The sequence below is a fragment of the Schistocerca serialis genome, chromosome 12, assembly GCF_023864345.2.
Source record: "Schistocerca serialis cubense isolate TAMUIC-IGC-003099 chromosome 12, iqSchSeri2.2, whole genome shotgun sequence".
Classification (NCBI taxonomy): Eukaryota; Metazoa; Arthropoda; class Insecta; order Orthoptera; family Acrididae; genus Schistocerca; species Schistocerca serialis.
This window is the reverse complement of record NC_064649.1, coordinates 103,665,234-103,691,947: the sequence shown is the minus strand read 5'-3', so window position 1 is coordinate 103,691,947 and position 26,714 is coordinate 103,665,234. Positions and strand designations below refer to the sequence as shown.

Here is a 26,714-nt window from a genome sequence, read left to right as displayed (position 1 = left end):
ACCTTTTAAATATTTGTTGCTCTTCTGTTGACATCTTTATTTTAACCAGTAAGTCGTAATTTGTGAATTTAGTCATTGCATTTACAACTGCTAAAAATATTTGCAGTTTCAATATTTTGTCATTTTCAGGCATACTGACAGCAAACACTGTCACCAAATGAAATATGCTAATATTTAAATTAAAGCAGCAGAACTTGACAGCTGAAAACATTAGTACTTACCCAGATTGTTAAAGCTTAGTCTATGATGTTGAGATGTTCCATGCTGTAACATAACTTCCAGCAATCAGAATGCAAATATGTGAATATGTGTGGCGGTATAAGCATACAAGTACTTCCACATGCTGTGTGAAAAAGTGCAAGTACAGCATTACGCTAGCATAAAAGTAGAACTTTGTGTAGCCAGTGTGGTAGTTTGAGTATAACAGTGATAAAATGACAAAGGCATAAACTTACAGAGGGTGAGCTCAGGGATGCAAAAATATTAGTACTTGGAGTCAATATATCACTCGTAAATCCCTCTCTCCCTCCCTCCTTCTCTCTCTCTCTGTGTGTGTGTGTGTGTGTGTGTGTGTGTGTGTGTGTGTGTGTGTGTGTGTGTCAGTTCTATGACTACAACCATGCAGTTATTAGAACGATTAGGAACTTCTTGTTTATTTCATGACTGTTATTATTGCAGCAAGCTGTTTGTGCTATGTGTGGTTCCTATGCAGTTTCAAATAACCTTGTATGAACACAAAATTCATTTGTGATGAGATTCAGATTTGTTGAGGCTTTTCACTATTAATTTCAATTTCGGAAAGGAAATGAAAGTACATGGAAGCTCTGTACTTGTTTGCAACACAAGTGATGATTATAATTGTGGAGAGCAAATGGAAAATTCTTAAGAGACTATGCATTATGTAGCATTTGGCTGTTTCGGAAAAAAGAAGAGAGTGACACAGATTAGTTTAGTTAAAAATGTAAAACCAGAATGCTCAAGAAAATAAACGCAAAACAAGAGTGCATCCTAAACAGGATCAATTTGGAAAAAAAGACATTTAGATGATCTGCAGGGATACAATAGTTCATATAACAGGAGAAAATTGTTTACATCTACATACATACTACACAAACCACCACATTGGGTGTGGCAGAGGGTATGTTTTACCACTGCTAGACATATCCTTTCCTGTTTCAGTCGCAGTTAGAGCAAGGGAAAAACTGTCTGTATGCCTTCGTGTGATCCCTAATTTGTTGTATTTTATCATTGTGGTCCTTATGCAAAATGTATCTTGGCAACAGTAGGATCTTTCTACAGTCAGCTCCAAATACTGATTGTCTAAATTTTCTAAATAGCGTTCCTCAGAAGGAACATAAACTTCTCTCAGGGGATTCCCATTTGATTTTCTGAAGCATCTCCTTAATACTTGTGTGTTGATCAAACGAATACTGTATTTACTGTGATGATTTTCATAATTAATCATAAACCAATTTGAATGTCTTACGTCCAGATGTATAGGACCTTAAGAGAGTCACCAAAAGTTTGGTAGACGTGTCCCAATTTCTGAAGAATTGAAAGGTAATATTTTAATCAACAAGGACAGCTACAAAAAATATATGTGAACTAGTTTTTAGAATTAACTGATTGCTGTGACCTACTCTTGTTCATGAAATTCATTGTGGGAATGCTCATAAAGCCAAAATCTCATGGTAAATGAATTTTGTATCACATTTATAGCACTACAAGTTATGTACAGTGAGGGAATCCTGCAATGTATTTGAAGAATTGAGATTATCCTAAAAATAATTAACATTTTTCTTTTTTTTATTTGAAAGGTTCTGGTGTCGCGACAAGTCTGTCGGTGGGAAGTCTTCTCGATGACAACCTTTGGCATGATGTTGTGATAAGTCGCAAGCTTAGGGACATAATCTTCTCTGTGGACCGTGTGGAAATAAGAGGGCGTGTCAAGGGCGAGTTCCTCAGGCTGGACTTGAACAGGGAGGTAGGTATTGCTTGTCTAATTATAAAAATAAGCAACAGGCTATTACAAATGATTAAAACCAGTGTTTTGTGAAGAAGGCTCTGTCAACACTGTTAACATGACAAACGGCTGCACCTCTCACTGAAAAATAATTTATCTATTAAAAATGTTTTTTTTTTGCCGCCATTCCCATCACTGGCACATGACTAAACAATGGAAGTTCTTTATTAAAAGTCTTCTATAGTATCGTTATGGAGTGACGTGGCCGAATGATGGGACAGTGGACTTAGGTTTGGGGAGATAGCAGCTCAAATCCCCCGCCCATCCATCCAGATTAATGTTTTCAATGGTTTCCTCATCTCTGATTACCTCATCATTGACGGAATGTTAAATCCTAATCTTTCTTCCCACCTCCTACCCTATCTCTTTTCCAAGAGTAGAAGTTTATATAAATTCGGCCTCATTCTCTTTGGGAGTTTTCAGTTATTTGCAATTGAAGTTGTGGAACATCATTTTAGCATCATTGTGTACGTCTTATGACAAAGTAATCAGTATTAATATGTTGGTTATAGGAGACATTGTTACCTTGCTAACTTTAGTTAGGAAATAATAAAATGCCCACATGATAACTCTACATTTCTTTCTATTTATCTCTCTCTGAAAGTAAAATTAGTAATTTGTTAATATAATGCATTACTTCCTTCCGGTAGACACAAAAGGCACCCACATTGTAGCTCTTTTTCTTTCTAGGCTTAGAAGCAGTTACTTTTTTACTTATCAATTGTGAGAAAGAGATAGCAAATGATTTAATATGCCTATTACTGAAATATATGGCAGTTATGAATTAAAAATGCAATTTTAATGAAAAAAGGCAACATATGCTAAGAAAATAATTTTCTGCTGAAACAGCGCTTTATAAAGAATATGGAAAATATGACAGTATGGTCAATCCTTATGAAGTGATCCAATGAGAGTTGCTTGACCATTTTTAAATATTATTTTTTATGTGTGATTACCCTATAAATGAGAAGTCCAAAACAGTTTTTTTTTTTTACCTTGTGTCATTACTGAATGGTTGCTATTTTTATTTGTAAGTGCACAACAGTTTTTCAATTTGGGAGACATTAATTTGAATATCTCAGCATTGGCTTAAGCTACAACATTGCGAAAGATATGATTGTTTTTATAACAGTCTCCGTTACAATATTGTTTGTTATGCAAAGTACCCCAAATCGAAAATAATCATTTGAAAGGACCTACAGGATTTGGTATTGAAAACTTAGAAAATCCACTTTTTGGAGCCAAAAATAACATCTGGAGAGATTTATCCGAGTGTATTTTTTCCTCAGATATCTTAAATTACTAGCCTTATATAGAGCAAGAACACTGACAAATGTTCCTTAATTTTTCATACATTTTTGAAATATGAAAATCTTTATTTTTTTGTAAAGTTGGGGCTAGTTATCTCTTAAGGGACTGAATACAAAAAAAATTGATTTTTGCTCATTTTGTACATCTATATGATAGCAAAGTACAATAAAAATTTCAACATTTATATTTAACTTTGAACAAAGACATGAATTTTTGAAAATGATGAAATAATTCACATTACACTGCAGTTGATCTTATGGTAGTTGCCTATTGTTTCATTGTAATAAATTTTACTTGTGAGCTGTATTTAGTTAACATTGCCATCCTATATTTAGTTAGTATTATTTATTTTAATAATAAAATATTAAGCAGTAAGAGCTTTTGCTTTAGTTCTACATTTAAAAAATTGCCCATTTACATCTAGCTTTATTGTCAGTTAAGTAGCACATAATTACAAGTATAAAATGATAAAAGTAAAATAAAAAACTTGTGAAATTTCTTTGTTGTTGAGAAGGCTACAGTTTAGTGCACGAGTTTACTCCTCAAGACAGATCTGTACAGGAGCCCAATGGACAGAGTTAAAAGTCTGCACAAGTCCCAGTAGTTAGTGACAAGTCTGTACATGAACTGTGTACCCCGACTACATTTGCTGGCTGTGGCTTTTTTATCAGCAGTCTGTTCAGAAACCTCTGTTAAGAGTGTAGAATATTTTATGTGGTTTAGTCATGATTGTAATTTTTAATTAACTAAAATAATTTTAAAATTTAATAGTAAATAAGTTTGAAAGAATAGTTGGAATGCAATGAAATGGATGAACAATACTCTATTAGACAAATAGTAAGTGAAGTGCATCACGAAACAGTTTATGGTTCAGTTTCAAAAAACTTAAAAAATGTGAATGACTTCGATGAATATGGACAGACTTTGTTTAAATTACAAGTGTGTTCTTCTGTATCATCAGTTCGTGAGTATCATGAGAAAAAATATATTCCGAAGTACAATTACATGTTTGGATAAAAATGCTGTGATCCACTTAAAGTTCGTAAAAAGCCAGTTATTAAAGGTTTGAGAGAAATAAAACCTGAACATTTATCCTTGTCAAGTGTGAGTAAAACGGCTTCCCAAGCGAAACTTATGTGATTCCTGGAAATTCCGTGTGTCCAAATTGTTACTCAAAAATATTTATCATGAATCTAGGACCATAATCATATAAGCTTGTTAATGATATTGGCAAACTGGATCCACTGGATTTTGCTTGTTCTAATTTGGAGATGTGTCCTGCTTTGAAAATAAAAAGAAAAAGTGAGTAGCGGAAAAAGAAAAGCAGCTATAGAAAGCAAGGTACAACGAATTTCAAACAAAATTAGAAAATGAAAACCACTAGTTCACTCTTGTTCTACAGTATACTGTAGGTTACTTACAGTATACTGAAGAATAAAAGCGAACTAGTGCTTTTCATTTATTATAATATTGTTCTACCAAGAACCGGTGGAAGAGCCAGTTAACAAAATTAGAAGAGACTTAGAATCGTGCTTTAATAATGTAGATACCAACTGTGTTTCTAAAAAAGAAGAAAACCTACCTCCAGAATCATCCAACTCTGAATATTTGAGCTTAATTGAGAAATTAAAAAGTAAGTAAAATTTTAAATTTGCTCCCGACTCATGGGCAAGAGTTAAAATAGTTCATGAATTCGTTGTTTCTGATCATTTGGTTAAACTCACCTGAAAAGTAGTGAAAGCACAAGGCATTATACCAGTTTTAGGAAGAAAAAAGGAGTAGGTGTAAGTGAAGAAACAACTGAAAAGATCCAGCAGTTTTTTTGAAGATGGTGAAAACAGTAAAATGTGCAAAGATAGCAAAAGAGTTGTTATAAATGAACGAATAGTGCTGTCAAATTTAAGTGAACTTCATGCAGCTTTCAAAAATGCTCATCCTGAATGCAAAATTGGAAGATCAAAGTTTGGTGACCTTCACCCTAAGGGGTCCCCCCAGGGGGCTCGCCACTCTTTGGCAGGTTCGTGCTTGACTACCACAGGCCCCCAGCCTTTGCAGCATTTTTTCCCTTCCGTGCTGCAAGTCTATCCTCTTGCTATTCTTTTCCGCCTCCCTTGGGGAACATGTGTGGGGTGTTATTGGAAATGTTCTGCATTCTGTCGTTGCCTTAAGAACAGTCTCACCTTTCTTTTCCTTTTTTTGTTTCCCATCTCCTCTCATTTGGCTGCTTCGGCATTTGAGGTTCCACTTTCTCTTCTTCCCCCCTGTGCGCTCCTGAAGGCTGGCCCACACGTCTGACGCATAACAGGTGACTGGGTAACGCGAAATTCCCAGCCCCGGGTCGACAGGTAGGATTCGCACATACCCCCTGGTACAGGCCAGGCCAAGGGAGGGGTGATTGCCTGAGCTGTAACCCTCCGAATTGCCTATTGGCCCCTCCGTCAGGTGTTCAGGAGGTGTGTCCTGAGGTGTGAAGAATCACCTAAGGTGGGTGCACCCCCTTGTGTAGGGGCCCTCAGTTGGAAGGAGCGTATGAGTCATCTTGCCACCCAGCATCTACAAAACGCAAACGTAATGAGGCTAAGGATTTGAAGACCCTTCCCACTGCACCACTGTAAATCCGTTTATTATTCAGAAAGGTGTTCATGCAATTGCCGGCCCTGTGAAATCCTGCTCTTGTTTATGGAATGGCACTTTGCTTTTGGAGACCACTTCTGATTCTCAAGAACAACAACTGTTTGCTGCCTCGCTTCTCCACGGTTACCCCGTTCGTGTCGAGGTCCGTAGAACTTTGGATTCTTCCCGTGGTGTAATTTACACCAGGGTGCTCGACAGTCTAACTGAGACCGAAATCCAGTCTTACCTCTCTGATCACGGTGTCATTGCCGTCCATCGTGTAATGAAAAAGGTAGAGCCCCTCCGTAGTGCCCACCCACACTCTTTGTCTCACCTTTGATAGAGTGGTGCTTCTGTCCAAGATCAAAGCAGACTATGAAATTATCACAGTCTGGCTGTACATTCCGAACCCAGAGCGGTGCTACCAGTGCCGGCGTTTCAACGACACTAGAACGTCTTGTCGCCATCCAGCCAAATGTGTCGCCTGTGGTAGGGTTGCACATGAGAGAAATTGTCCACCTCCTTCTCCCCACTGTATAAACTGCAATGGTGGCCATGCCGCCTACTCTCGGGATTGTCTTGAGCAGGCTGTTCGAGAGCTCCAGGTAAAGAAAAAAGTCCCTTATTCAGTCACACGCTAGTTACCGGCTAGTCGCAAATCCTGCGTTCTCCCATCTGGTACCTATAGTTCTGTTCTTGTTACCCCTCGCTCCATGCAGGACATGGCCATGCAGACATGCGACCTCCGATTCAGCTCTTGAGTGTGTGAAATCAGCCAGTGTCAAGGTACCATCGCCATTCCCTCGTCCAGCTGTGCAACAAGTTGTCAAACTCTTACTCAAGGAATGAAGCCATAAGCTACACAACCGGTAGGCCAGAAAGAACAGGAGGAGTACTCCCATGAAGACTTCCTCCGTCTCTCCAGCCAAACAACACCCGAGTCTTCCTCTAACCAGAAAGGCCCGAAGAAGTCCACCAAATGCAAACGGTCTTCTGCTTCGCCAACTCGGAGATCTTCTTCAATGGTGTCGCCATGTGATACCTTAGTGCAGCCGGCCTCTGTGTCACCGGTGCGCACCAACAACTGATTTTCAGCATTGGGTTCCACAGACTGACCACACAAGCAAGCTGATGCTCCTGTGGACCCCACGGGGCAGGATCCTCCAGCTTCTGTGCCCTGTAGTAGCACCTCTTCCCCAGCCGCCGAGGTGACACCCCTACATCTCTTCCTCATCGAGACTCTCCTCCAGTGGAACGTTCGTGGCCTTCAGTCCCACAAAGAGGATTTCACCTGTTTCTAGTGTTGCAGCGTCCTCTTGTACTCTGCCTTCAGCAAACAAAATAGCGCCCTCAGGACCGCTTTAAGCTTTCACATTTCTTACCGATTCGTTTTGACCTTCCCCCCAGAGGTCGGAATTCCATCTCGTAGGGGCGTCATGCTGCTCATACGAGATGACATTCGTAGTCAACCCATCTCCCGGACGACCATTCTTTAAGCTGTTGCAGTTCGCCTTTTCCTTTCACATCTGACTTCTTCTCTCTGTACCATTTGTGTCCCTCTGTCATTCCCTGTCACCGGGGCAGACTTGCTTCAGCTTATTGGGCAGTTACCTCTCCCATTTTTGCTACTCAGTGACTTAAATGCGCATCATCCCTTTTTGGGTTCTCCCAGGGTGTGTCAGAGAGTTGCCCTCTTGGCTGATCTTAACCAACCTCTTCTGCCTTAACACCGAAGCACCCACTTTTCCTTTCCGACTCCTCGCACACCTATTCCCGTTTGGACCTATCCTTGTGCACTGCCAAGCTTGCCCCTCCGTTCTTTCTGACACCTAATCGACTGACCATTTCCCGTGTGCTATCCGTTTGTTGACTCCTACTCCGCATGCACGCCCAAGTGGCAGCTTCCTAAGTCTGATTGGCAGCTTTACTCCTCCCTGGCGACCTTTGAAGAACAAGATTTCCCCAGTTGTCAAGACCATGTGGAGTATCTCACAAACGTTATCCTTAGTGCTGGAAAACGTTCTATTCCCTGCACTTCCTCTTTACCACGTTGTGTCCCAGACTCTTGGTGGACTGAGGCAGGCCCCGACGCAATTTGCGCACAACACGTGCTCTCCATGTTGTTGACCACCATCCTATGATAGCAAACTGCATTCATTATAAACAGATGTGTGCAAAGTGTTGTCACGTTCTTTGGGATCGCAAAAGAGCTAGCTGGATATCATTCACTAGTTCTTTTAACGGTTCCACCCCTTTCTCTGTTGAGTGGGCCAACCTCCAATGGCTCTCTGGGACCAAGACGCATTCCCCAATTTTCAGCCTGACTGTAGCAGACAATGTCATTGTGGACCCTATTGCTATCTCCAACATGTTGGGCTGCCGTTTTGCGGAAGTTTCGAGCTCTTCTATCACCATCACCCTACCTTCCTCCATCGGAAACAAGTGGAGGAGGCTCGGGCAATACCCTTCTCTTCTTCAAATCGTGAGTGCTACAATGCTGCCTTTACTATGAGGAAGCTAGACCATGCTCTCAGTTCATCCTGGTCTTCTGCCCCAGGGCCAGATGCTGTCCGCATTCAGATGTTGCAGCACCTTTGTCTTGTGGGCAAACATTTTCAGCTTAACATGGACAAACTCATGTGGGCAGAGGGCATTTTTCCTTGACACTGGCATGAAGCCATCAACATACCCATACCGAAGCCCAGTAAGGACAAAAACCTTCCTCCTAGCTACCACCCCATCTCTCTTACCAGCTGCATTTGCAAGGTGATGGAATGTATGATTCATGCCCGGCTGATATGGTGGCTTGAGTCTTGCAATTTACTGATGAATGCATAGTGTGGATTTCGAGCACGGCGTTCTGCAGTTGACCATGTCGTTACTTTGTCCACGCGTGTGATGAATGGTTTTCTGCGGGAATCGTAGACTGGACATGTTTTTTGATTTGGAGAAGGCGTATGACACCTGCTGGTATCGTCCATACTCTTTACACGTGTGGCTTTCATGGGTGCCTGCCCTATTTGCTTCAGGCATTTTTAAAAGACCAAGTTATCAAGGTGTGTGGGGGTTCTACCTTGTTGGACACATTTATCCAGGAAAATTATGTGCCTCACAGTTCCGTCGTAAGTGTCGTTCTCTTTGCTATCACCATTAACCCTATAATGGGCTGTTTCCCGCCGGGCATCTCCAGCTCCCTTTTTATTGACAATTTTGCCATCTATTGCAGTTCTCCACAGACCTGTCTCACTGAGTGGTGGCTTCAGCAATGTCTTGATCATCTTTACTCCTGGAGCATTGACAATGGCTTTCGCTTTTTGACTGACAAAACAATCTGTATGAATGTCTGGTGGCACAAATCGTTTCTCCCACCATCTTTACATCTTGGGACTGTTGCCCTTCCATTCATGAAACTACGAAAGTCCTAGGGCTCATGCTCGATAGGAAGCTTTCTTGGTCCTCCCATGTCTTACCTGGCAGCCTGCTGTACTCTGTTCCTCAGTGTCCTATGTGTCCTCTGTGGTACTTCCTGGGGAGTTGATTGAACCACCCTCCTCCATTTGTACCAGTCTCTCGTCAGTTTGAAACTCGACCATGGGTGCTTTGTTTATGCGTCTGCATGTCCATCCCTCTTACGCCATCTCAACAGTATTCACCATCGCGACATCCGTTTGGCCACGGCGCCTTTTACACTAGCCTGGTTGAGAGTCTGTATGCTGAAGCTGCTGGTCTACCGCTGTTCTACCGCCGATTTTCTCCTTAGCAAATATGCATGCTGTTTGTCTGCCATGCATGGCCACCCATACTATGCCTCCTCCTACAATTATGCCTATGATTGCAAGTTGGGGCACGTCCCTTTTCTCTGCTACCTCTTGGACTCCACTTTCGGGCACTTGCTAAGGTGGCTTAACTTCACACGACCTGCAACTTTCCCACTGCGTGTGAACCCTTCACCACATTGGCTTTGTGAAGTGACCCATGTTAACTTTGGCCTTCATTCGCCTCCTAATGGCACTACTCCAGCCTCGGTCTATCGTCTTCAGTTTCACAACCTTCGCGTGGAACTTTGCGATAGTACCTTTGTATACACTGATGGCTGTTGGACTGACCGTGGGTCGGCTGTGCCTTCGTCGGCACCCGTGTCTTTCAATATTGGCTTCTGGCAAATTGCTCAGTATTTACAGCCAAGCTCTTCGACCTGTATCAAGTGATGGAGTAAATCTGGCAGCACAACCTTTTCAATTGTGTTATCGGCTCAGATTCACTCAGTTATCTTCAAAGTGTATGTGCACTGTTCACTGCCCATCCCTTAGTGCAGCAGGTCCAGGAAAACTGTCACTTGCTCACTCTTGGTGAAGCCAGTGTGTTGCTTCTGTGGGTTCCTGGTCATGTCGGTCTGCCAGGAAACGAGGCTGCTGACGCTGCTGCCAAGCTGCAGTCCTCGTACCTCAGCCCGCGAATTCCTCTATTCCCTCCGATGACCTAAGTGTTGCTGTCTGTCAGGTAGTGGTGTCCCTTTGGCATCACCAGTGATCTTCCCTTCACGGGAATAAGCTCAGGATTATCAAGCGTCTCCCAGTAGTTTGAATGACCTCCTCTCGGCCCTACAAACAGGACGAGGTCGTTTTAATTAGACTGCGTAATGGGCACTGCCTTTTTAGCCATTGTCATTTAATAAGTGGCGCTACCCCACCACTTTGTACACATTGCGCCCAAATTTTAACTGTCCACCACTTCCTTACGGACTGCCCATTTTTTAAATGCTTATGCTCCCACGTGGGTTTTCCATCTGAGTTATCGCCCATTTCAGCAAATGACACGCGAGCTGTTCGCCATGCTTTATTTTACCCGCCATAGCAATGTGGCAAAGGCCATTTAATTTTGAACCTCTATTTCTAGAGTATGGTGTCTTTTTTAGCCCTTTTTCCACGTGCCTGTTTTCTATTACCGTATTTACTCGAATCTAAGCCGCACTCGAATCTAAGTCGCACCTGAAAAACGAGACTCAAAATCAAGGAAAAAAAAAATTCCCAAATCTAAGCCGCACCTGAAATTTGAGACTCGAAATTCAAGGGGAGAGAAAAGTTTTAGGCCGCACCTCCAAATCGAAACAAAGTTGGTCCGTTGTAATATGAGACACAACTTAGGTCGAATGAATGACGATACAGTTACAGTAGTTTGGTTCAAGACGTACGCTTAGCAGTTAAGCTTTGCCAGGTAGCCATTGCTATGTGTCAGGCACTGTGTCCGTATTTATACGGGAACCCCTCCTTTTTCACGTGCTTCGTCTGGTTTGAATTGATTGCTTATTTTTCTTTGATCTGATAAGTGCCATTCTCTTTGTTGTAGGTGTTTAAGTTACTGTTAGCTGAAGATGCATTACTGTACTGTGTCATGCATTGTTTGTCGCATTCTGATAATGAGTGTTCACGGCCTGTCGCCGCTCGCGGCATGGCTTGCTTTTGTGCATGCTACCGCCGCTTACAATTAAAGAGAGAGAGAGAGAGAGAGAGAGAGAGAGAGGAAGTGTCTCATTAGCGAAACAATGGCAAGAGACTGCTATTTGTTGCTACTTACACTGCTGCTTTCTTTGATAATGATCAACAAGAACCAAATAATGGACTGCGAATGATAGAAGATGTTCTGAACGAGAGTTTAGAGAAAATTTTGCTCCGTTTGAAAATCTTTGCAGACGCCTCTTTAGTACATTACATTCTGCACAGAAATTAGAGTCATCTTAGTAGATTTAAAAATCTAGTCAATTGCCATGCTTCATTTCTGACTGTATCACTATTACGCATAAGAATAATACGAATATGAACATGACATGATGGGTATATTCTTCCGCGTTTGCTGTTGTCTCACTCTAGTTTCGTAGTTTATTAGGCATACAGAATTTAAATGAGATAGCAGCAAACACGAAAGAATACGTGGCAAAATGTTCATATTCGAATTATTATTATTATGGTGAAGAGAATACTGCATGTGATTCACAAGTCATAAGTTCCTATTAGCAACCATCTCTTCTCACAGGTAGGAAAAAATTCAGAACCTAGAGTTGGCCCTATTGACAAACATCCCTAACAGTCTCGCCAGTCGGATTTTCGTAGTATATTGAAACGCTGCAACATTCGAAGATGAACAATACGGAATTTGTATTTACTTCGATGGATAATGTACGAAAATGCAGTGGTCGAAACTCGGGGCGGAGGAAAAAAAGCTCGTCTTCCACCTTTTTTTAATTTATTTACTGACGCAGAGGTTTTGGTGCCAGTATTTATCTTTGTGCCTGCAAAGCATGCCTGTGTAGCGCTACTTATATTCGACGGCAGAAGTTAGCTGTGGCGGCACCTACCAACATTTTTCAGAACTTCCGCTTACTTTGCACTCGATTCTAAGCCGCAGGTGGTTTTTTGGATAACAAAAACAGGAAAAAAAGTGCGGCTTAGATTCGAGTAAATACGGTATGTCGATAGGGAGTGGTGTATAGTTGTTTTCTTAACTCCTCTCTGTCTTCGTGTTCTATAGTTTTGACTTGGGCGTGTATGACCTCAGTTGTTTTTTGCACCCGCAAACAGAACAAAACCAAAAAACTGTAAGTGGTGTACTATGGCCGGCTCCTCAGGAACACGCTCCATGTGTGTTTAATCATCAAAATGTCAACTGATGACTTTTGGTGCAAACTCAATTATGTTAACTACAAAGAGTTACTATAAGGGTAATGCCAAAAGTAAGGTCTCCTATTTTTTTATAAGTACATACACCTGTTTATTTCTACAATGGTTTACATCAGTTTACAGCTTGAACATTTAGCTATTTTTCGACATAATCACAATTTCTGTCGATGCGTTTTTGTAGACGCTGTGGCAGTTTTTGTATGCCCATGTCATACCAGCTGTTCAGAAAGTTATGAACCATTTCTTTCACCTTGTCGAAGCTGAATCGCTTTCCGGCCAAATGTTCTTTTAACCTAGGGAACATGTGATAGTCACTGGGTGCCAAGTCAGGACTATAAAGCGAGTGGGTGAGTATGTTCCACTGAAACTGTTGCAGGAGAGCAACGGTTTGCCGAGCATTGTGTGGGCGAGCCTTGTCATGGAGAATGTGTACACCCATGCTCAACATTCCTCTTATCCGGTTCTGAATTGCTCGTTTGAATTGTTTCTAAATCTCACAGTAACTGTCAGCGTTAATTGTGGTCCCAGCAATTCAACTCCAATGAAGAGGTTAAAGAAGAGGTTCATAACTTTCTGAACAGCTTGGCGGTGAGCTGGTATGACATGGGCAAACAAAAACTGCCACAGCGTCTACAAAAATACATCGACAGAAATAGTGATTATGTCGAAAAATAGCTAAATGTTCAAGCTGTAAACTGATGTAAACCATTGTAGAAATAAATCTATGTACTTATCAAAAATAGGAGATCTTACTTTTGGTATTGCCCGCGTAGATTTCATGGTCTGTGATGCTAACAGTTACAAATGCATGATGAGTTCTATGATAAATGCCATGGTAAAGAAACCGCTCTTGAACTGTTTAATGAATCTGAGGAGGGAATGCCTGACAATGTTACCTTCAAACAGTGAGTCACAATTGACAGTACTGAAATGATAACATTGGTTAAATCTCAGGAAGAGTACTTCAAATCTTTAATTGATAAGTTAGAAAATCTCAAAATTCACCATTATATTTCTAAATTTAAAAGTAAGTTTTTGAAGGACAAAAAAGGACAACTTTATGAAACTAAATGCATAGGCGTAGGTGATTTTGCAGAAAACTTTTCATTTGTGGTTCAGAATGAAATACAAGGATACCACTGGGTCACTGACCAGGCAACAGTGGATCCACTTGTTCTGTACTTCAGAAATCAAAAAGACAAAGTTTGCAGTTCTTCAATTTGCATTCAAAGCAAGGACTTGGACCACAGCACTTCAGTTGTCCCAGAGGGAGGTTGGAGGTCGAATGACACGTTTTTGCTTCTTGTCATGGTAAAAAATGTATGTGATGGAGTAGGAGGTACAACAAAATGTGAAGTGAGTAAAACCAGCGTACAAAAACCACAGACCAAATTCTTACAATAGAGGACATGTATGCCTTTTGCAAGGATAACATTAAAGGCATCACCTATTTTCTTGTCAAGAAAGAAGAGGTAGTTCTTCATATTAAAACAAACCTTCAAACCAGATTTGAAAACTATATAGCTGTAACAGGAACAAAGAAATTCCAAAAATTCCTTGGCATTGCAGAAAACTTCGTTCAATCCTATGTAACATCGGAAATTGAAATACATGAGGATCATTGTGTCAGTAAAAGTACATCTCTGTCTTTAACATTGAATGATTTAGTGGCATGTGTATATGATGGAGAATGGTGGCTTGCGCAGCTTGCGAGAATAAGTTTGGAAAACAATGATGTTCTTTGGCCAGCAGGCTGGTTAATATGCACAAAAATGTCATTCAGGAAATCTGCAAGTGATAAAGTTTGGATACCAATGAAATACATAAAAAGGAAGCTTTCAGTGCTTGAACATACCAAAGCAACTCGGAGGTCTTATTCTTTATCACTAAAGCTGTCTGAAGAAATAAGTGTTCTTAACAATCACTGCTAACATTAGGAAGCATCATATCTCAAAACTATGTTAATTGGAAATACTTATTTTAAATTTGTCTAGATAATATATTTTTTTTGCACAAAATTCAGTACCTTAACTTCAATAACACGATCATATCTAACCAATATGACACGTGAATTAGGCAACAGCCGAAAGATCAATTGTTGTGTAATGTGAATTATTTTCTGATTTTCAAAAATTCACATCTTTGTTCACAGTCAAATATCAATGTTGAAATTTTTACAGTTCTTTGCTATCCTATAGGTGGACAAAATGTGCAAAAGTCAAATGTTTATATTCGGTTCTACCAGAGATAACTAGCCCTGAACTTTACAAAAAAATAAATATTTTCAAATTTCAAAAATTTTTTCTTACTCTATACAAGGCTAGTAGTTTATGATATCTCACTAGAGAAGAAAAAAACACTGTGATAAATCATTCCTTGGTTGTTATTTTTATGTCTAGAAAGTGAATTTTCTGAGTTTTCAATACCAAATTTTGGAGGTCATTTCAATTGGTTATTTATTAATTTAGGGTAATAAACTTTGTTTGTAGAGGAGACTTTTCTGAAACAAATGTGTCAGTCGCAATGTTCTAACTTAAGCCAGTATAGAGATAATCAAATTAACGATAATGTCTCCAAACTGAAAATTGTGTGCTTACAAACAGAAATGGCCACTATTCAGTAATGGTGCAAGATAAAAAATTTTTAAAAACTGTTTTAGACTTTTCAGTTATAGGGTAATCACACGTAAAAATCCCAAAATATTTGGAAAATGTCAGGTGACCAACTTAATTTTTATTGGATCACTTCACTTGGACTGACCCAGTATTAAGAAAAGGATAAATTGCTTCTCATCATATAGTGGACTCACAGACAGGCACAAGAAAGAGATTCCTAAGCAAATAAGCTTTTGGCCAAAATGCCTCCTTCTGAATTAGACAACCTGCAGGCGCATACTCATGCAAACACAGTTCACACATATGTGACCACTGTCTCTGGCTGCCGAGGCCAGACTTGGGTCTCAGCAACCAGAGACAGTGGTTGTGTGTGTCTGTGAGCTAAGTGTGCGTGTGTGTTGTGTGATTTTGGCCGAAAGCTTATTTGTTTAAGAGTCTCTTTCTTGTGCCTGTCTGCAACTCGGTCTCTCCACTGTATGGTGAGTAGCAATCTATAATTTTCATAATGTTGTTGTTGTTATCCCGTCCTGGATTTTGTGTGGAGAATAGTTAGATATAGTTACCAAATTGTGAAACATTCCAGCTCACCTTTCAAAATGTGGTCTAATGCATGGATTTAGCAAAAATGCTAGGGTCTAGTATTGCATGTTCTTGAATGCATAAATAAAGTGTACTTCACATTGTTTTATGTCGCTATAGCAATTCAGAAATTGTGGAAGAAAAGCAATGTTTGAATATTTTATTAATACTAAATTGCTGTAACAATTCCAAACCTTATATTTTCCAAGCATACGTTATGCTCATCTATAGTTAATATAGTAAGTGTTGAACCCTTTTATGTGAAACACATCATTAAATTGATCATTGTTGTTCATTGAGAGTAATAATCAGTAACCTTGTGCTTTATTATTATTGGATTAATTCCCTGCATTGAAATGTTTGAAATAATGTTTTTATATTTCCAAATGTATACTTCTTTCTGCAGTTGTTTATTGGTGGTGTCCCTAATAAACAAGAAGGCTTGGCGGTCATCCAGAACTTCACGGGGTGCATGGAAAATGTATACCTCAACTCGACCAACCTGATAAGTGTTATGAAGGGCTCGTCAGAGTACGGGCAGGATCAGTTTGACTACCGGACCGTCAATACAGCATTTCACTGCCCTGTGAGTTACGTACTTAACATACTGTAGCTGTTTTTTACTTCACCAGTGTGTTAAGATAATTTCCTTACCACGTCTTTTGATGTTTGTGTGATCTTTACTCATGATAGAAACTGGTATTCAGCCACTTTTCAAATTAAAATATTGAAACAGGAAGATATAATGTAATGTCACCATTGTGACACAGCATGCTAAATTCTTACTGGCAAAATGAGCACTAAACCAGACAATAATCTTTCAGAACACTTTATCAGTAATCTTTCAGAACACTTTATCAGTAATCTTTCAGAACACTTTATCAGTATTCTTTCAGAACACTTTATCAATAATCTTTCAGAACACTTTATCAATAATCTTTCAGAACACTTTATCAATAATCTTTCAGAACACTTTATCAATAATCTTTCAGAACACTTTATTACTTATCAAGTAAGGTCGCACAGTGCTTACAATTGAAGTACATCTACACATCTACATCTACATCTATACTCCGCGAGCCACCTTACGGTGTGTGGCGGAGGGTGCTTATTGTACCACTATCTGATCCCCCCTTCCCTGTTCCATTCACGAATTGTGCGTGGGAAGAACGACTGCTTGTAAGTCTCCGTATTTGCTCTAATTTCTCGGATCTTTTCGTTGTGATCATTACGCGAGATATATGTGGGCGGTAGTAATATGTTGCCCATCTCTTCCCGGAATGTGCTCTCTCGTAATTTCGATAATAAACCTCTCCGTATTGCGTAACGCCTTTCTTGAAGTGTCCGCCACTGGAGCTTGTTCAGCATCTCCGTAACGCTCTCGTGCTGACTAAATGTCCCCATGACGAATCGCGCTGCTTTTCGCTGGATCATGTCTATCTCTTCTATTAATCCAACCTGGTAAGGGTCCCATACTGATGAGCAATACTCAAGAATCGGACGAACAAGCGTTTTGTAAGCTACTTCTTTCGTGGATGAGTCACATTTTCTTAGAATTCTTCCTATGAATCTCAACCTGGCGCCTGCTTTTCCCACTATTTGTTTTATGTGATCATTCCACTTCAGATCGCTCCGGATAGTAACTCCTAAGTATTTTACGGTCGTTACTGCTTCCAATGATTTACCACCTATGGCATAATCGTACTGGAATGGATTTCTGCCCCTATGTATGCGCATTATATTACATTTATCTACGTTTAGGGAAAGTTGCCAGCTGTCGCACCATGCATTAATCCTCTGCAGGTCCTCCTGGAGTACGTACGAGTCTTCTGATGTTGCTACTTTCTTGTAGACAACCGTGTCATCTGCAAATAGCCTCACGGAGCTACCGATGTTGTCAACTAAGTCATTTATGTATATTGTAAACAATAAAGGTCCTATCACGCTTCCCTGCGGTACTCCCGAAATTACCTCTACATCTGCAGATTTTGAACCGTTAAGAATGACATGTTGTGTTCTTTCTTCTAGGAAATCCTGAATCCAATCACAAACCTGGTCCGATATTCCGTAAGCTCGTATTTTTTTCACTAAACGTAAGTGCGGAACCGTATCAAATGCCTTCCTGAAGTCCAGGAATACGGCATCAATCTGCTCGCCAGTGTCTACGGCACTGTGAATTTCTTGGGCAAATAGGGCGAGCTGAGTTTCACATGATCTCTGTTTGCGGAATCCATGTTGGTTATGATGAAGGAGATTTGTATTATCTAAGAACGTCATAATACGAGAACACAAAACATGTTCCATTATTCTACAACAGATTGACGTAAGCGAAATAGGCCTATAATTATTCGCATCTGATTTATGACCCTTCTTGAAAATGGGAACGACCTGCGCTTTCTTCCAGTCGCTAGGTACTTTACGTTCTTCCAGCGATCTACGATAAATTGCTGATAGAAAGGGGGCAAGTTCTTTAGCATAATCACTGTAGAATCTTAAGGGTATCTCGTCTGGTCCGGATGCTTTTCCGCTACTAAGTGATAGCAGTTGTTTTTCAATTCCGATATCGTTTATTTCAATATTTTCCATTTTGGCGTCCGTGCGACGGCTGAAGTCAGGGACCGTGTTACGATTTTCCGCAGTGAAACAGTTTCGGAACACTGAATTCAGTATTTCTGCCTTTCTTCGGTCGTCCTCTGTTTCGGTGCCATCGTGGTCAACGAGTGACTGAATAGGGGATTTAGATCCGCTTACCGATTTTACATATGACCAAAACTTTTTAGGGTTCTTGTTTAGATTGTTTGCCAATGTTTTATGTTCGAATTCGTTGAATGCTTCTCTCATTGCTCTCTTTACGCTCTTTTTCGCTTCGTTCAGCTTTTCCTTATCAGCTATGATTCGACTACTCTTAAACCTATGATGAAGCTTTCTTTGTTTCCGTAGTACCTTTCGTACATGATTGTTATACCACGGTGGATCTTTCCCCTCGCTTTGGACCTTAGTCGGTACGAACTTATCTAAGGCGTACTGGACGATGTTTCTGAATTTTTTCCATTTTTGTTCCACATCCTCTTCCTCAGAAATGAACGTTTGATGGTAGCCCTGAATCTATCAATGGAAAATATACCGAGGGTCTCACTGAAGTCTTCACTGACCGTAATTATCCTCGTACCTTGTACAAAACAAATCTCCCGTGCCTTACCTTTCCAGTCTCCCACCACCTTCCAAAGCCCCACCGTCCGGCATTCCACTAATAACTGAGTACCGCCCAGGACTGGAGCAACTGAATTACGTTCTCCGCCAGTGTTTCGATTACCTCTCGTCATGCTCTGAAATGAGAAATGTCCTACCCACTATCCTTTCCACTCCCCCCCACACACCCACCCACCCACCCACCTACCTCCCACACTCACATAGTGGTATTCCGCCATTCACTGAACCTACACAATATACTCGTCCATCCTTATACAACCCCTTACCTCATGGCTCATACCCCTGTAATAGACCTAGATGCAAAACCTGCCCTATACATCTTCTCACCACCACCTACTCCAGTCCGGTCACAAACATTGTCCACCACATCAAAGGCCAGGCTACCTGTGAAACAAGCCATGTGGTCTACAAGCTAAGCTGCAGTCACTGTGCTGCATTCTATGTAGGCATCACAGACAACAAGCAGTCTGTCTGCACAAATGGCCACCGACAAACTGTAACCGAGAAACAAGTGGGCCATCCTGTTGATGAACACACTTCCAAACATGATATCATTCATTTCAATGACTGCTTCACAGCCTGTGCCATATGTGTCCTTCCCACAAGCGCAAGCTTTTCTAAATTGCGCAGGTGGAAACTGTCCATGCAATACATCCTATGTTCCCGTAAACCTCCTGGCCTCGACCTTTGTTAGTGCTGTCCTCACCAATCCTGCCCCTCCCCTGCTCCCATTCCAGCACTACACACCTGTCATCCTGTCATTCCACCACCACACCCAGTCCTCTCTCTCTCTCTCTCTCTCTCTCTCTCTCTCTCTCACTCTCTCTCTCCTCTTGCCCCCACCCCCCCACTATTCCCCCCCGCCCCTTCCTCTTCTCCCCTTCTTGCCGCCCAACCTGCAGTACTTCACTGTCCACCATACCTACCATACTATCCCTCCCCCTCCCCAGCCTCCTCATTTTCCCCATCCAGTTGCCACTCCCATCATGCACTGATGCTACTGCTTGCAGTGTGGTTTCAGTTGCCTGAGACTGCAGCCGTGTGTGTGTGTGTGTGTGTGTGTGTGTGTGTGTGTGTGTGTGTGTGTGTGTGTTTTGTTGAAAAAGGCCACTAACTTAAAGCTGTAAGTGTAAAAATCTTCTGTTGTGGCTATCTGCGACTCAGCATCTCCACTATATAGTGAGTAGCAACTGTCCTTACAATATTGTTACATTCCATCCTGGATTTTCCATTGTTTTATTTTTCAATTGACAAATTTCGGACAAAACTTAGTCTTATAATTGGGTATTATGGCATCCATGTTTGTAATCGGCGTGAAATGCTCTTTCCTACAGAGCAGTTTTTTTTTTCACACAGTAACTCATCAAAGAGCAACCGAAAAGGCTTGTATGACCTGAGATTGAATAATAATATAACAACAACAACAACAACAACAATAACAACAACAATCATCTAACACAGCCACACATCGATCAAGACACATCCAACACATGGCTAAGTAAAGGCAATATATACAGTGAGACGGAAGGATTCATGATTGCAATACAGGATCAGATAATAAACACCAGATATTACAGCAAGCATATTATTAAAGATCCCAATACCACAACAGATAAATGCAGACTTTGCAAACAACAAATAGAAACAGTAGATCACATCACAAGCGGATGTACAATACTAGCAAATACAGAACACCCCAGAAGACATGACAATGTAGCAAAAATAATACATCAACAGCTTGCCTTACAACATAAACTTAAAAAACAACACGTTCCCACATACAAGTATGCACCACAAAATGTACTGGAGAATGATGAATACAAATTATACTGGAACAGAACCATTATAACAGATAAAACAACACCACATAACAAACCTGACATCATACTCACCAATAAAAAGAAGAAATTAACACAACTAATCGAAATATCCATACCCAGTACAAGTATACCGAAGAAAACAGGAGGAAAAAATTGAAAAATACATCCAACTGGCTGAGGAAGTCAAGGACATGTGGCATCAGGATAAAGTTGACATTATACCAATTATACTATCAACTACAGAAGTCATACCACACAATATCCACCAGTACATCAACGCAATACAGCTACATCCAAACGTACATATACAACTACAGAAATCTGTAATTATTGATACATGTTCAATTACCCGAAAGTTCCTAAATGCAATGTAACATATACCGTACAGTTAAAAGGAAGTCGCGCTTGATCAAGGTCCGCGTCACTTTCCATTTTTAACCAAACATAACGTCTGAGACAGGAAAGAGAAATAATGATGATAATAATAATAATAATAATAATAATAATAACAATAATAAAATAATTTGTTTGCAAGGTTCTCACGCAGATGAGTAACTTGAATAGTAGGTACTGAATTGATTAAGAAGAAGAATAACTTTATGGTACATATTAACTAACTGATGTGATATGTCAGTAGGACATATCTTTGAACACAAGTTAATTTGATAATACACTGTCACAGGGGTGAAAGGGGTTGAATGTACGAGTTAACCCAACTTTGCAGATATTGCGACATTGAATATAGAAAACAAAACAAAAATTAAGATACTAGAGAATTATTAATTGTGAATCTACAATTATTTGCACAAGCTGGACTAGCATAGAGAGTGGAATCAAACCTGTCTTTGGAGTGTTGATTACAACACAGGAAGTGTAGTATTCCTTGAAATAGATCAGTGAAACCAAATGAACTAGCTTTTTGCATTCTATGAGCAGTTCTCTCTCTTCACGTTTAGGTTACTCTGAATACCAGTGAAGAAAACACTTCAGCCAGACACATTTTTAATGAATTATTTATTTCGTTGTAATAAGTTGTGGGCTTAGTCGTTAGAAGGCAGCAAAAATTTCATGTACAAATTTCACATTTTTGTCCTATAATGTACGAAAAATGTGAAATTTGTACAACAGATCTTTGTTGTCATCTGGTAGATGTAGACCTAAAACTAGTTATGGTGAAATAAACCATTATTTCAGAAATTGTGAATGGTTGCAGTTTCTTCTTCAATGATATGAAAACAGGTGTGGTTTTCAAAAACAGTTGTCAATAAAATAATAAGCAGCTCTGATTTAATATGAATGCCTGTGTCGTGTGTTCAAATAATGCTAGCTTGCCACTGTAGATTTTGTCACAAATACGTTACGGAGAGGTGCTTTGATCCACTCATGTGTATGCTTAATTTCTGTTTCAGGATCCCCCTGTTACACCAGTTACATTCCTCACTGCAGGATCATTTGTGAAACTGAAAGGTTATGAAGGTGTCCGATCATTAAATGTTTCTTTTGCTTTTCGTACATATGAGCCCAATGGTTTACTAATGCATCACAGTTTCCTTACAAGTGGACATGTGAGGGTAAGTTCAGCACAATATCTGTTGCATATAAATATTTTTGGTACCTGTGCTTAAATATTACTAGGCAATGTGATCTGGTAATCAGGCTGTAGTGGGAATAATGTGGTCATGTGTGATTAGATCGGCCATCATGAAATTAGTCTCCTCGAGGCCACACCCTCTATCTGCAGTTCACAGGTGCTGTGAGCTGTGATTTGCATATCTCACAGTTTTGTTTTCATACTGTAGGCAGTGCATTAGGCCAGTTCCAGCCAAATGTTCATTGTCTCCATCCAATATTGTGTGGTTTCAGTCTTCCGTGGAACGGTGCATTGATGTGTGTTTGGTAGTCACAAGTGTAGAATTCAGAAAGATATTCAGAAACAATCTAAAATTGTTGTATCTAACATACTGAGGTTTTTTACTGATCTGGAATAATATAAAATTTTGCACAAGCTCATAAAATGACAATAAAACCTTGTGGTTATTTCAGAATCAACTGTGTTCTATATTAACAGTGCAGTAATGATGGCAAAATCTCTAGATGTGAGCATATGTCTTGATTCTTCAAGAAAGGGATATAAATGAAAAGGTAAATCTACAGAATTTGATGGTGTTTACAAAAAATTAGTGCCAGATATCATGGTCCGATTATAGTATCCGACGAGTAGTAAAATACAGTGATCTGGATGAAAAAAAATATTCTTGCTCAGAGACCTGCTTTCTTTGTCTTCTATGCTCACTTGGTTTTTGATACAGAAAGTGTAATGGTGGATGGACATTTTTAATGGAATGCAGAGACATTGGAGCTACAAGAATGAAGTTTTGTGTACAGTGCACGTATTGCTTGCAGAGAACAATAGTATTGTAGTATACTTCAATAAAACTTGGCTTTCAGAAAACTATAGCCGCAAATGTATTTTGTTCAACTTCAATAAGAAGTGGCCTGCAAGTACTAGTTACTTTTTCCTGTATTGTATATCGATGATTTGAGTGATGGGTGTGCAGTGTTGAATGGTCAGTTAAGAGCTGCAAATAAAAAATTTTTAGGAAGTAGGCAATACTCAGGGTCATATTAAAGTGAGATGTTGGAATTAAAATCCTGGCAGTGGCATACAAGTAATCGCACTTGCTGTGCAGGAATCCTCTCACAAGTAAAATATGTTGTGACATGATAAAATAATGTCTCAGATGCTACCAAAATTAATTTTATAGTTTTCTTAACACCTTTATTACTGGATGTTTCTACAAAGTCCAACAAAACCCAAATTTATTAGTGACAGTAATTTTCATTACACATATTTATTTATTTATTTTCATAGCAGTTGGCAGGAATTTACTTTTAGAAATTAATAACAGAGATGTCTAATTTTTTGGAATTTTTACTATAATTTGAAATTACCACTAACTGGCAGTGCTGTAAGATAGTGAGATGACTTTGATGTGCCTATTTTCATGATGGCTGCTACAGGTACAATCACAATCCACTTCAAAGTAGCACACATTGCAAACAGGAAAAGTAATTGCAGGAAATGACGTTGCAGAAAGTCGTGAGAACTTACTTTAAATTTCATTAATTTTACTGGTAGTAAACATGGAAGGCGTTATATAGCCGACAGAGAAGGAAACAGAATATGCAAGCAATTGTTGACAAACAAAAGTAAGTAAGTGTTGCTCAGTTACGGAAGGAGGGGTGCAATGCTGAGTGGAGCAGATTCGAGGACCTGCCCCAAAGCAGAATAAGTAAAATTCACACACTGATGGTATGGATGAAAGTCTCATTAGACACCAATTTCTATTATGTTATTAGGCAATATAATTTTTGCAAATAATTCACGGCTTTTGTCATGCAGAACTGTACTTTTAGGCTAGCAAAGAAACTCTGCAGAAATTTTTTGTGTGTGGTATTTGATTTTAAAAGGCGCCAGAATTAAGTGTGAAAAGTTTCATCGTACAGCAGTGCCAAGTAATGTGTCATTGTGGATGCAGAGTTTCATTTCGTGTTTACTTCTCCTGTATGACTATAACCGGAAATTTTCAGATACTGTTGTAGAAATGGACAGAAAAAAGTAAAAATGTATAAAGACAAACTTTTGCTATTAATAAACCCTTTTACGGCTACAGGCATGCTGTCTACATTCCGTGCTAAGTGTGTCTCTGTTGCTGTTGTACTGCTCACCAAATGCTGCTACTTGTTCTAGGTGGTGTTGTTCCATCCACGTACTTATTATCTGATTTTAAAACTTTGTGTAGCCTTCATTTTAGCTCACACATTGCTGTATGTGAAATGTAGATAAGGTATCAAAATTTTATTTAAATTTGGAGTACAATGATATCTTGTTCTCAAGTTATTGGTTTTTATACCTGGTGGGCAGTTGCATGCGGAGTGCACAGTGCCTGCGCTTCGGGAATTGTGTGCCCGTAAAAGTCGTCATTTTTCATAAATGATTCAGGATATGAAAACAAATGACTGATAATACACAAAGAGGTACATATGTCATGCGATAAATATATGTCATACGATAAGTACTTGTAACTTTTTTATTCACTGAGATGCAGACGAAACTTGTCTGCAGCAGGGAGAGTGGCAATGGGATGGGTAAACACATCAATAATGCTTAAGGGAAACTCAGAGGTTGCGTTTAAACATAACCTCAGCACTGGGGAGCAGCGGAGCATGACGAAGTTATCTCATCCACAGCAGTCAGAGGGCTAAGGTGCACTAAATTTCTCTTCTTTATTCCGCTGATAAAGTTTTGCAAGAAAATGGTTTGGTTCCTATTCACACTATGTCATCTGGACTTAAATCCTGTAGGAATTGTCTGTAATTTTCTAAATAATAAGTTCTATAGTTTTTGTCAAACATCTTGCACTCGAACCCGAAAAAATTACAGTTACTGCTTTTTCTGGCAATAAATAGTTATCATATTTCACATAGCCTTACGCAAGCTTCTCAGTATTATGCTACTTCAGGTAATTGAGCATCTGTTTTGTTACTTTTATATTCGAGCAGCTTTTCAGTTGGCCTCAAATACTGAGTGACCTCCTTCAAGACGTTTCCACCAGAGAGAAATTTGTGGTGGTCTTCAGGAATTAAAACCTAGTCATCAGGTTTACTAGCTAATAACATTAACCACAAGAACACACGATCAGTTGACTGTCATTTTTGTGACATTATCTTTTACCCTTGTGACACTAGATGATTTTAAAGGCCATACATCGTACCGAGAAAGTGTGTGATGACCATTAGTGGTGAAACACTTTGGCAGATGAGGAAACTGGAAAATACAAAGTGTATCAGAAAAATTTGGTGAATCATCGTCGTCTTTCTCTTGTGCTTTTGTTTCTCATTGGCGTAGGGTTGGCACAGTTATTAACCCTTTGACTGCAACAGACTTGCTCCCTGCATTCTGCGCTGAGGGTGGCTTTTGTTATGGTTGTACTGCTTGCCAAATTCTGGTGCCTGTGATGAGAGGTGGCGCTTCATCTGATATGAAGTACTTATCATTTGATTTTCTTGAAAAATATTAGGTGGAAAAAATTTGATTTTCGCACATCTTACAGTTCGTTATCTTCACTCGATAAAGGACTGAATTTGCTTTCATTATTCATCATAGTTACTGTACTGTATCAAATTAAATAAAACATTGCACTAAATTTTAAAGGTTTTTCAGAGGTGAAAATGCATTGCACAAACTGATTTTACCTCATACATTGTAGTTAATGAAATGTAGATTAGATATCGAAATTTTACTGAAAATTGAGAGCAGAACGATATATCACTTCATTCTTGAGCTATCTTATCTTCTTCAAAATACTTCCCTCCACAATTGATACACCACTCCCAACACGTGTTTCCACTTCCGGAAGCAGTCTTGGTATGCCTCTTGGAGTTATACGAGAAACTATGTTCTTTATATATAAAAAACAAAGATGAGGTGACTTACCGAACAAAAGCGCTGGCAGGTCGATAGACACACAAACAAACACAAACATACACACAAAATTCAAGCTTTCGCAACAAACTGTTGCCTCATCAGGAAAGAGGGAAGGAGAGGGGAAGACGAAAGGAAGTGGGTTTTAAGGGAGAGGGTAAGGAGTCATTCCAATCCCGGGAGCGGAAAGACTTACCTTAGGGGGAAAAAAGGACAGGTATACACTCGCACACACGCACATATCCATCCACACATACAGACACAAGCAGACATATTTAAAGACAAAGAGTTTGGGCAGAGATGTCAGTCGAGGCAGAAGTGTAGAGGCAAAGAAGTTGTTGAAAGACAGGTGAGGTATGAGTGGCGGCAACTTGAAATTAGCGG

General features: G+C 39.8%; 1 protein-coding gene across 1 annotated transcript in view; it reads left to right on the top strand.

Annotated features, from left to right (window-relative positions):
- LOC126428425 (neurexin-4) overlaps positions 1-26,714 on the top strand; it is a 180,265-nt gene that overhangs the window by 52,241 nt on the left and 101,310 nt on the right. Inside the window, 3 exon segments of the mRNA XM_050090352.1 lie at positions 1,818-1,984; positions 16,222-16,401; positions 22,255-22,416. Coding sequence (XP_049946309.1) covers positions 1,818-1,984; positions 16,222-16,401; positions 22,255-22,416 — 509 coding nt within the window.